Source organism: Manis javanica, chromosome 4 (genome assembly GCF_040802235.1).
Source record: "Manis javanica isolate MJ-LG chromosome 4, MJ_LKY, whole genome shotgun sequence".
NCBI classification, from domain to species: domain Eukaryota; kingdom Metazoa; phylum Chordata; class Mammalia; order Pholidota; family Manidae; genus Manis; species Manis javanica.
In genome coordinates, this window is record NC_133159.1 from 28,985,002 (window position 1) to 28,996,884 (window position 11,883).

At 52.4% G+C, this 11,883-nt stretch overlaps 1 protein-coding gene across 8 annotated transcripts in view; it reads right to left on the reverse strand.

The window, feature by feature from the left end:
- The window catches only part of INPP5B (inositol polyphosphate-5-phosphatase B), a 50,541-nt gene extending 41,203 nt beyond the window's left edge, over positions 1–9,338 (reverse strand). For 4 of the 8 annotated variants that reach the window (XM_017646919.3, XM_037021238.2, XM_037021240.2 and 1 more), the window contains exons 1-5: positions 6,463–6,734; positions 5,003–5,098; positions 1,724–1,806; positions 1,262–1,356; positions 93–122 (exon numbers count right to left, since the gene is read on the reverse strand). In XM_017646919.3, the coding sequence (XP_017502408.3) occupies positions 93–122; positions 1,262–1,356; positions 1,724–1,806; positions 5,003–5,092 (298 nt within the window). In that variant the 5' untranslated portion in view covers positions 5,093–5,098; positions 6,463–6,734. Of the gene's footprint in view, positions 1–92; positions 123–270; positions 369–1,261; positions 1,807–2,580; positions 2,831–5,002; positions 5,099–6,462; positions 6,735–8,907 lie in introns of those variants that run through there. The other 4 variants (XM_073233643.1, XM_017646918.3, XM_037021241.2 and 1 more) reach the window with 4 other exon arrangements.
- Between the last annotated feature and the right edge of the window lie 2,545 nt (positions 9,339–11,883).

Consider the following 11,883-nt stretch of genomic DNA (forward strand, 5'->3'; position numbering starts at 1 on the left):
GAGGATATCAGTGGGTGCTCCTACTTCACACGGTTCTCTGCAGATCCTGTACCCCCTGCCCCAACTGGGACTCCGACTGAACGGACACTCACCAAGAATGTAGAGTCCACCATCTGGGGACACTGGGGAGGGAAACGAAAAGGCCCTTAGGATTTGAGCACCGTAGCCCCAGCATGCTCCTTGCTCCCTCTGCCCCACCCCCCAACAAGGGCAGAAAGGACCTGGGGGCCCAGAGAACAGGAATTCATACCACCCAGCCCCCTATAGCACCTTCTTCCAGTGTAAAATCCCGCGAGACTGGCACTATCTGGTCCAAAGAGACATCATCCCCCGTAATGGCCATCCTCCGGTGTGTATACAGGAAGAGACTAAGGACAGGAAGCACTGGTGAGGACAGGGCCAGTCGTGGAGGCCTTGGGATTCACACTCCCTCCTTACTCCCTAGGGCTGTGCTGGTGGTGCCCAGCCATGCACAATCCTCATGTCCTCTCTGTCCACAGTGCCCAACAGACTGCAGTTTTATGAATACATCAGCCAAGCTTATTTGTCTCCTCTTGGGGAGCCCCTGCTTTGTTAGTAAAACTTGTGCTTGATCTATCCATTGCACATCCTAGCACATCCTGTCACTGTGACGTGAACAGTGCAACCTTAAGCCACCCCGTCTCCCTTCCTAAACCTGCTTTCTATCTGTAAAGTGAAGGTGGTAAATCTGAAAATGTCTAAGGCCCTTCCCTCCCAGCCCTGAGACCCTAAGGTTGACTTCTGGACTCTGAGAATTTGGGCAAGTATTATTTATTCTCTCTGCTTTTGTGTCCTGTGTGTGGGTTGTTATTAACAATTACTGAGCACTTTCTAGGTGCTTCACAGTGCTTTAAACACTTGACATGTAATAATTCACTTTAGTCTTTAATCCAGACAAATTGGGGTACAGAGTTGTAGAGCAACTCGCTCAAGATCACATGGCTCAGAAGTAACAAAGTCTTGATTTGAACGCAGGTAGTCAGGTCACAAGGCTTAAGATCTGGACCAGTACGTGAAACGGACTCTTCTTGAGAGGCTTCCTCATCAGATTTTGAGGATTATATTAATGCATATGAAAGGTTTACAATGTAGTGTTCAAAAAAATCTCAATTATTATTATTATAATTACTCTAGAAGACTCTGGGAACTCTGCTCTAGAGGGACAGTTGAAGTCCAGCGGAGGGTACAGTGAACAATAACCCCAAGGCTCTGACAGGGACAGACCGAACCCCTTACTTACGCATATTCCTGGCCACCCTGTTCCAGGCGGTAGCGCACAAGTCCCAGAAGGCGGCTCTGCTTGCTCTCCCCCTCACATAGCACACCTTGCACTGCCTGCTGCTCAGGTCAAGAGAAAACAAAACAAAACCGGAGGCCAGGCCTCCCCCAGCCCAGCCTGCTCCACCTTCCCTCACCCACACACTCGCTCTGTAACCCTGGGCAAGTTGCTTTGCCTCTCGGACCCTTCCTCATCTGCGAAATGCAGGTGATAATCCCTAACCTCACAGAGGGCTGATAGGGTAACTGAGTATTTTAAAGCACCTGGTAGTCAGTACTGAATGAGTACCTAGTAAATACTGGTTTCTCTCTGTGCCTCATGGCACAGAGAGACAGAGGAGAGCAGAGAGACACACTGACGTCTTGCACTCCACTTCCCAAGGCCAGGGCAGGGCCTGCGCCTGGGAGCTCCTAATTAGGATATGATGATGCAGTATTCCCCCTCAGCCAGGGTCTCCTGGATGGCCACAGACTGGTCCATGCTGTCCCACGCAGCAGACACACACCCTGGGGGAGGGCAGATGGGAGCCCCCTTTGGTCAGTAAGTTACCAGCGAAGTGCTGGAGCTGCACTAGAGGGCTGGGGGGCAGGGAGGAGGGGTCTTTGGGCAGGAAGAAGGCAGAGGAAGCCTGCTCCTCCTGCTCTTCCTCCCTAGAACGGGCCCTTTAGTTTCTAGGGAAAGGGGCTGTTCCTTTATCCCTGCTTGGGAGGTACAAGTCGTTGTACTGCCCTTTGTCTGGAAGGGCATCCAGTTGTTTCTGAGTGTCATCCAGTCTTCCTGTTGGAAGTGGGGTGCCCTGTCCCATTACTGGAGTGGGGAACATGGCCCCACTTACAAAATGTGTTTTGTAAAGGGTGTGACATTGTTCACAGGAAGTACTGTGCTGAGACTTGGGAGGAGCCCCTCTCTGCTGACACAGTTCTGTCTCCCTTTCTGGGGAGCAGTATTTGTCTTGCTGGCATCTCTCTGGGAGGTGTCAGTGGGTGTCTGCATGGGGTTGGGGAAAGCATCCCGTTACTCTGAAGAAGGAAGGGTCTCATCCTGGGCAAGGCCCCCAGCCCTGATTCTGTTTCCTTAAATACAGGGAAAGTGTCCCATTGCTCCTTGATCCCCACCCCACCCAGCAGGCCCCATTGCATCAGCCGCAGGCCAGGGGGTGTCTGGTTCTGACAGCTGCAGGTCAGGGGTTCCAGCCTTTAGCTTGTCCACTCCCTCCTGCCCAGCCCTCTCTGGTTTCCCTGCTCCTCACCCACTCCCAGGCCCCTGTCATTGCCGCCTACCTCCTGAGGAGCTGTCACTGCAGGGTGTGTGGGACACCGCGACCCGGACAAGCCAGCGACTACATTTCCCAATGGCCTCTGCGCCACATGATGCCCAGCCAGACTGCAAGTCCCAGCATGCCCATGCCAATCATGAGGTGGGGCCTCTGCGCCCCCATTAACTCCTTATGGCCTGGGGTACACTGGGTTCCCTATGCCGGATTTTCCTAATGAATGCCCTAATCTCCATTCCTGGCCCTCTAAGTCATGGGACCAGAGCTCCCTGCTGAGAACCCAGAAGGAAAATGCCCATGTCTGCTTTAAGAGAAAAAATAATGCATTTTTATTTTCTCCTCAATCCCATCCTCAACTCCTGTCACTCCAGGCCAGCCAATCCTAGCCTCAACTCAATTTCTCCCCAAATAACTGCCCTGTCCTAGCTAACAGGACAACAACACTATGAAGAACTAGTATCTCCATTTTACAGGTGGATAAACTGAGGCTCAGAGAGGTTAAACAATTTGCTAGCAAGTTGCAAAACTGGGCCTCTACTAAAAGTTTGACTCACTCCAACTTCTTTGCCATTGATCCTGCCACACACTGCCATCTTACCTCCCTTAGCCTCATGTGCACGCATGACATGTGTGTAATGTGTATATGATGGGGAGCACCCAGTCCTGCCTGCCTTGTGGAGCTGTTTGAGGACAGTGGATGTGAACGTGTTTTGTTCAGGGTGTGACTGCTCATGGGCATTACTGTGCTGAGACTGCGGAGGGGACCCTCTCTCAGGACTTAATCATTCCCAAGCTCCTACCCCTGATTCACCGGGTTACCTATACTTGAGCAAGGCCTTTCTCTTTTGGGGCCTCGATTTCCCCATCTAAGATAAGGAGGTTGCCTCAGATGGACAAAAAGGGCCAACTCAAGTAAGGTATCCAGGACTGGTCTCTCTCAACCTGCTGGCCATTTCATTAACTGTAAGCTCCCTGAGGACAGGGCTGGCATTTCCTCATCTCCCCAGCATTGTTTCTGGAACACAGTTGGCCCTCAGAAGGTATTTACTAAATTATTAACTTAATTCATGAATTATCTCAGTGAGTACATTGTCTCTCAAGCTTTGACCCGAATGGAACGATCAGTGCTGGGGAAGCAGTGGTCACTGCACCTCTGCCCAGGGGCCCCCCTCTTTCCCTGAGCTAGGAGCTGCTGCCTTAATCACCAGTCCAACTCTGGATATGTAAACTTCATCCATAAACACCTACCACCTTCTCCCCAGGCTTCTCCTTTTTCTGGAAATAGCCACAGCACAAATGGGGCTCAAGTTTATTTGAATTTGGTTTCAAAGTTGTGTTGGGGAAAGAGGGAAAAAGGATTGATTCAGACCCATAGAGATAAAGGGTTTGGGGGTCACTTCAGGAGAGTGGAATCCAATTTCAGCCCCACTCTTGATGTTAAGGGCTGGGGAGGAAGGTCTGGGAAGAGTGGATGGGGCCAAGCTTTTTACAGGTGAAGAAACTGACCCTACAGGACTCTGGGTTCCTCCAACTTGATGGGGGTCAGGAGGGAGGTGGCTCTGTTTCTCCACACTCCAGTCTCTCCTTGGGCTCCTGTGTCCCCCCTTTGAGGGCCCCATGATCAGGCCTAGGCCCTGAGAGAAAGGAGCGAGAGTTTTGAGCCCAGGGTGTGAACTTAATAAATCCCTTTCACTAAAAATGGAGCTGCAGGAATCAAGAGCTAGAAGGGGGCCTGGGGACGTGTCGGGGCTACATGGTCTTCCTGGCTGCTGTTTCCTGATGCTACTGGGCCTGGCTAGGGGAGCAGGAACGGGAGCAGGGCAGGGTGGAGGAGCAGCAGCATGGCCCAAGCCATGGTGATCCTTGGGGCTACCCGCTTGAAGTGGAGGTTCCCATCCAGCTAGAGGCAGCCGCCTGAGGCTGAGGCTTGGCAGCTTTCCTACTGGCAGGGCTGAACTGCAGCCCCATGACACCTGGGGGTCTCTGTCACACAGGCCTGGCTGCAGCCTGCAGTGTAGCCTGAGTTGGACCTTTTCAGCTGCAAGAAGAGATAGGACCATTCATCCTCCCTTTGCCCCTCCCCCCAACTTGTGGAGGCAGAAAGTGGACCATGGGCTAAGCTGAACCTCCCTGGACTCCTAGGTCCCCCGAACCAAGATCAGCTATCCAGTCCCAGAGGACATTTGGGGTTGTAAGAGACAAGGGGGCAGGTCTGGGAGACTTGGAAAATCCCAGCTGCTGCCCTGGATTCAGTGTGCAGAGCTGTGAGATGTGAGGTCAGGCCTACTAGACCCCAGACTGCCTGGCTCCCAGAAGGTCTAGCTCCAGCCGGATTGGGCTGCCAACCTACTCCACCCAAGTAGGAAGAGGAAGGCCCACGGTGCTGAGGGAGGATGGCACCCCAATCCTTGGAGCCCTCCAGGGCTCACCTCATGGAAGTCCAAGCCCCTGGGGCACATGGCCATGGTGATCTGTCCTTTGAAGCAGTCACTCCCTTGGCAGGAGAAGGTGGCATACATTTTGCCCTGGGAGAAAAAAATGGAAGAAAGGTTGAGGGGTAGGGAGCTCTATTCAGACCAAACTGGGGACTGAACGCCAGACAGAAGTGAGGCTGGAGCCCCATGGTGCCTGTCCCACTGACCCTGTGGGCAGGCATGAGGGAGAGGCTCACCATTCTCTTGGGGGCTGGCGAGGTGGTGGTTAGCAAGAGTGCAGGGGGAAGACGCTTGTCCTTTGGGACAGGTAGGTGGCCTCGGCCTGGGAGCAGAGCAGGGCTGCCCAGGAAGTGCTGTGATACCCCCACTACGTGTAATTCCTGTAAAGTCCCAGCCCCCGCCCTGAGGGAGGGCGCCTTGTGTGTGGGCAGTCACATCCTGAAGCTGTCCCACTGCCACCCTGGACACCCACAGGAGCCTGTCCAGCTTCCTTGGGGCTTGGGGGGAGGGAAGCATGGGCTAAGGGGGGCTGGGGAAAGGGGGTCTGGAAGAGGTGGGCCACTGAAGGTAGAAAACTCAGGCTGGGGTGTTGATGAGGGGGTTGACTGCAAAGGCAACGGTCAGTCTGATGAGGCTGAGCGTTAGGGTGTTATAATAGAGGTTGGGGTGTTGGTGAAAACTGAGCTCAGATTTGAGGGCCTATCAAAAGCTGGGGTTCAAAGTTGAGTGTTGGTGGGCACGCAAGGCTCAGGCTCAGGAGAGGTGAGCTGTGGGGCTCAGAGCTTATGAGGCCAGTGGGAGCAGGAGGCAGAGCGGGGCCAGTGGAGGGGGAATTCAGGGCGGCACACTGGTGGGGCTGTCCTGCCTGAGGCCGGTTTGTTGAGCACCAGGCAGAGGGGGCTGCCCAGCACTGCAGAGAGCAGGGGCCTGGGCTGGGGGCCGAGCCGCTGGACAGCAGCCGGGGGCTGGGGCTGGTTTCATTTCCTGCCTCACAACTGAGGCTGAACCTGGCCATGTAGTGGGCATCATTAAGTTGAATCAGCTGGATGAAGAGAGTGCCCGTGAGTCCAGGAGGGTGGGAGAGCCACCCAGTTCTGAGCCATACCCAACTCCAGGCCTCCCAAGCACTGGCTCCCCTCCATCCTGCCTCACATCTCCCTCCCAGCACCTTAATGTCCCCGAATGTCAGCACCCCTCCGAGGACACCGCTCCCACCCCTGCACAGCTCCTCCTGCTAGTGTCCTGCCTGGGTCACAGCAATCCCACCCCTGCACCTCTCAGTGGTGCCTCCCAGGTCCCCGTTCTGCCATTGGTTGGAGAACTTTGCCTCCCAGTACCACATCTCTCCAAAGCAGGAGATGCTGGGACATATCTGTGGAGGGGTTTGAACATTGTGGCCCCATTTCCAAGGGGTGAAGGCATCTGGGATGTTTTCTCCTTCATATGTTGCTTACCTGGGCAGGGGCAGGGGTTGGGCCAGCTGTTCTCACCAGGTTTGGGGCTATCAGTAAGACCAGCAGGAGGACTGGTAGGAGGAAAAGAAGAGAAGGGGCTGCTGCCGGGAGGAACCAGATCAAGGGCCACAGAACAAGGAAAGGTCATGCAGTGGTTAAATGGAAAAGGTCACAAGGTCAGGAAAAGAAGCAGCAGTCCCAGGTTCCAACGCTAGTCATGGGTTAGGGTTGGTCACAGAGTGTAGGAAAAGCTGGGGTTTCTGGGCTGAGGAGAGCTACCTCTGAGCAAAGCAGCCCTGTGGCTCCTATTGGCCACATATGTTTTCTGTCCAGAGTGAAGGATCAATCTTGGGCAGCCCGGGTGAGGGCTGCAGAGATCCCTGGTACTGTACTATGCTGATGAATAAACTGAGGCTGGGGAGCAGGAGGGGTCAACCTGAAGGGAAGAAGGGGCCCCAGGAACTGAGCTTTTGCTTCCCGCAAGTCACACTGTCAGAGTGACACTAAGGCAGGCACAAAGGGACCTGCAGCCTAGCAACAGTCCCCCTGAGAGTGGATATTGTTGTTGGCATGGCGACAGCAGCATCCCAGGCCCAGGGGAGATGGAGCTGGAGCAGGTGCAGTGACAGGAAGTAGACATCCGGTGCCTCTGATCTGGCCTCATTTGCCTCTTACATCAGAAGGTGCCAGGGGTGAGGGTTGGGGGTGATGAGTTTCCTCAGAACCTAGCACAGAGAAATCCTGAGTCACAGAGAGGGTCAGAAGTCAGGGCCCTCCTTGTCCAGGTTCCTCAGGGTTCAGCTCTCATTCTGTTCCCAAACCAGAGCTGAGCCACAGGGAGGACGTAGCTCTCAGACCCTGGATAGCTGGCCCCCAGCTCTGCCTCCCACAGAACTGAGGGATTAGACTTGTTAGGGTCTAAGTCCGGTTTCGGGTTTTTCCATGCAAGGCAGAAAACTGCTGGAGATGAGAGAGTGAAGCATTTTTCCCATCTTCCTACACAACCCTGGGAGGCGAAGCACAACCCAGCCTCCAAAGTTCTGAGGCCAACAGGGCACGCCTTCCTGTCCTCCTGGCTATAGTCCTCCATCAGCATTTGGATCTGTTTCTCAGGTGACAGCTGCCTCCAGGGAAAGCCTGGAGCTAGGACCCCCTCTGGGCTGGGCCCTTTTTGGTGGTTGTCTTTAATGCACAAATGGGGCAGTATTCAGGGTCCAGGTGCTGAGGTGAGGCAGGATAGGACCCCTTGGCAACGGGAGCCATGCCTCTCTCCATCCTCACTGCTCCTTACCACCAGGAGCCTCAGTCCCTCCACTGTCCCCTCTGCTCCAATACTACACTCAAGATGTACTTGTCATCCAGTTAGCAACTCTCCAAAGGGACCTCAGTCTCCAACGGTGAATAATGTCGACAGAAGGACCCAAAGGTTCTACCTGGGTCCCTGGGTCCTTGTGAAAGGAAGGGCCCAGGCCTCCCACCCAAGCCTCTCTTCCTCCTCCCTAGAGGGACAGCCCAGGAGTGTGAGGGGCCAGACACTCCGCAGAATCAGCAAGTGGGCAAAGCCTGGATGGTTACCTCCTAGTCTGCATCAGTTCTGGCTCTGTGCCCATCTACTTGCATTTGTGCGCCCCTCCATGGCCTGGGAGAACAGTCCCACTATTCCCTGTGCCCCACCGGCTCCCAGCTGTAGATGCACCTTACACCTGAAGGGGAGGAGGGTGGCAAGGGGGTGCGCATGAGTCAGGGAGGCTGCAGGTGCAGCCCCTGAAAGCTGACGCTGCCCCTCTTCCCCTCCAGTCAGCTCTGGGAATTCCCACTGATGATGCTGCCGTCAGGGACACACAGTGGCCACATGCAAAGGAAGCAAGCACGACCAATGCCCAGACTGTAGCAGAGAGAAACAATAAAGCTAATTGGCAGCTTGGGCAGATCAAAGGACCTCCCCAGTCCTATGTCCCACTGGGACTTGCCTCATCAATGTAGGTCAGAAACCTAGAAAGTGGGGAGGGGCTCTCAGATCAGAGGGAGGGTAGGCCAGTGTCCTCCCAGAGCCCGCATGGAATGGGAGAATTGGGCTGGGTGATAGTAGAAAAGGTAGTGTGCTGGGGGAGTCCACAGGCCTACTCCCTCCATGAGAACTTTGAAGGGAGGCTGCCTGCAGGGCTTGAATGATGAGTGTTAGCTACCATTTCAAGGATAATTAATTAATTGACTAATTAAATCAATCTATCTCAGGACTTTGTCTGCCTCTCACTTCCCCAACACACCAGCTACCCTTTGGCGCTCCCTGCGTAGAACCTTCCAGCACAAGTTGATCCCAGGGAGGGGCACAGAAGGAAAGCTGAAGAAAGGGATGCCAGTTGGGGCTGGACAAAGACTGACTCACTCTCCTCTCAGAGCGGGGAGTGAGGAGACTCCTGCTCCTGGAGGGGCAGCATCACCCACCTGGGGGTCAGTCCCAGGAACAACTTGCCAGACACTTCCAGCCGGGGCGGGAGGGGCAGGTGTCCTGCTGCTTCTCTGATGGAGCAGCTTTCCTCCTGGGAGAGCTGTTCTTGGCAGTAAGCAACCTGAGGAGATCCAGATGACATGCCTAAAGAAGAGATTCTTATAAGACCCAGGAACCAAGAATGGACTTCTAGGGATTAACCCCTGAATGTGTGCAAAAATGTCTGTGTATGTATGTTTTCCTAGGGAGAAAGTTCAGTTAGCTTTGTATTTCCAAAGGAATCTATGATCTAAAAAGATTAAGTCTTCAACAGCTGGTGTTGGCAAAACTGGACAGATATATGTAAGAGAATGAAACTAGATCACTGTCTAACCCCATACACAAAAGTAAATTAGAAATGGATCAAAGACCTCAATGTAAGTCATGAAACCATAAAACTCTTAGAAAAAAAAACATAGGCAAAAATCTCTTAGACATAAACATGAGCGACTTCTTCATGAACATATCTCCCCAGGCAAGGGAAACAAAAGCAAAAATAAACAAGTGGGACTATATCAAGCTGAAAAGCTTCTGTACAGCAAAGGACACCATCAATAGAACAAAATGGCATCCTACAGTATGGGAGAACATATTTGTAAATGACAGCTCTGATAAAGGGTTGACATCCAAAATATATAAAGAGCTCATGCACCTTCACAAACAAAAAGCAAATAATCCAATTAAAAAATGGGCAGAGGACCTGAACAGACAGTTCTCCAAAGAAATTCAGATGGCCAACAGACACATGAAAAGATGCTCCACATCACTAGTCATCAGAGAAATGCAAATTAAAACCACAATGAAATATCACCTCACACCAGTAAGGATGGCCACCATCCAAAAGACAAACAACAACAAATGCTGGCGAGGTTGTGGAGAAAGAGGAACCCTCCTACACTGCTGGTGGGAATGTAAATTAGTTCAACCATTGTGGAAAGCAGTATGGAGGTTCCTCAAAATGCTCAAAATAGACTTACCATTTGACCCAGGTATTCCACTTCTAGGAATTTACCCTAAGGATGCAGCAGCCCAGTTTGAAAAAGACAGATGCACCCCTGTTTATCGCAGCACTATTTACAATAGCTAAGATAGGGAAGCAACCTAAATGTCCATCAGTAGATGAATGGATAAAGAAGATGTGGTTCATATACACAATGGAGTATTATTCAGTCATAAGAAGAAAACAAATCCTACCATTTGCAACAACATGGATGGAGCTAGAGGGTATTATGCTCAGTGAAATAAGCCAGGCGGAGAAAGACAAGTACCAAATGATTTCACTCATATGTGGAGTATAAGAACAAAGAAAAAACTGAAGGAACAAAACAGCAGCAGAATCACAGAACCCAAGAATGGACTGACAGTTACCAAAGGGAAAAGGACTGGGGAGGATGGGTGGGAAGGGAGGGATGAGGGGGAAAATAGAAAGGGGGCATTACAATTAGCATGTATAATGGGGGGTGCACAGGGAGGGTTGTACAACACAGAGAAGACAAATAGTGATTCTACAGCATCTTACTATGCTGATGGACAGTGACTGTAATGGGGTTTGTGGGGGGGGGATTTGGTGATGGGGGGAGTCTAATAAACATAATGTTTCTCATGTAATTTTAGATTAAGGATACCAAAAAAAAAAAAAAGATTAAGAACTAGAGATCTAAGACAAGGAAGAGCAACCCTCCACTCTTTCCTCAGCCTGCCTGGGGACTCAGCTGGAGTCCTGTTCTTCCTATAGCAAAGCCCCTGCAGCCCAGAGTACATGGAGTCACCTCTTGGAGAACCACTTCTGCTAAGCTTGCCAGTACCTCTAATAGCTGTGCCCCTTGGGGCTGGGTGGTGGGGCCACATGGCTTTTCCTACCTGCCCAGGAGGTCGTTACTGAGTCTCCCTACCACTGGTTCTACTCCCACCCACTATCTCACCTCCACCTAATTCTCAAGGCTTGCAAACCTAGCTATGCCTGTGTGGATAAAATGAGAGTTTCTGTGGCCAGGATTCTCACCAGGCCCTGGTTGACTAGCTCACTGCACACCTGTGGGCGATACATGGCTGTTGACTCCATATAAAGAACTCCGCCCAGTGCTCTGGGCATAACACGGTGGCAGGGCTGCAAGGCTGCAAGAGAGCAGAGCAGAGGCTGGAGTGGTGGCAGTGCCGAGGACAGAGGCCCAGAGGACTGTGCAGAAAAGCCCAGAGGACGGCTGTGTGGACAGAGGGGCCTAGAGGCAGAGACTGGCTTGCTGCATACAGACTCACTCTAAGTGAACAAGATTTTAGTGATTAATCTGCCACTGTGGAAATAAAGTTGGGTATAACCCATTCACCCCAAAGAGCGTTCTGTTGTCAATTTTCTTTGGTCACATTGAATCCATAGCGACCTTGCCCGGGGCTGAAACTCATTGGCAAGACAGCCTGGCACATACAAGGCACTAAAAAAATATTTGGGTGTGTAACAAATGAAGAAAAGAATCCTTTGCTGTGACAGTGAAGCCCCAGGCTTCCTCCAAGACTGCTCTGGTGCATAGGTCACAGGATGACAGCAGTTACCTGGCCAAGGGTGATGGCAAGACTGGTCACACCTCCCCTCAACACTGAGAAGAAAACCACAGGTTCTTGGGATACTGCATTAACCCTAGAGTCCAGATATCCACTCGTAGAGGAGCTCTCTGAGGAACAGGACAGCTTGAAGGCAGCAGGTATGTTCCTTGGGAACTCCCTGCATAGAGCCTTCCAGCACAAGTTGAGCCCAGGGAGGGGCACGGAAGGAAAGCTGAAGGGAGCCCCGAGGTTGCTGCTGCTCCACCGGGAAGGCTGGGAGGATGTCTCCTCTCCACACGTCACATTTCCAAGGCTTTGTTTAACTGTCTTCCCAAACGGCAATGCCTCCTTGCACTTAGGCCAGTTTTTGGTAATCAGTGTTTCTAGTTGGCTCA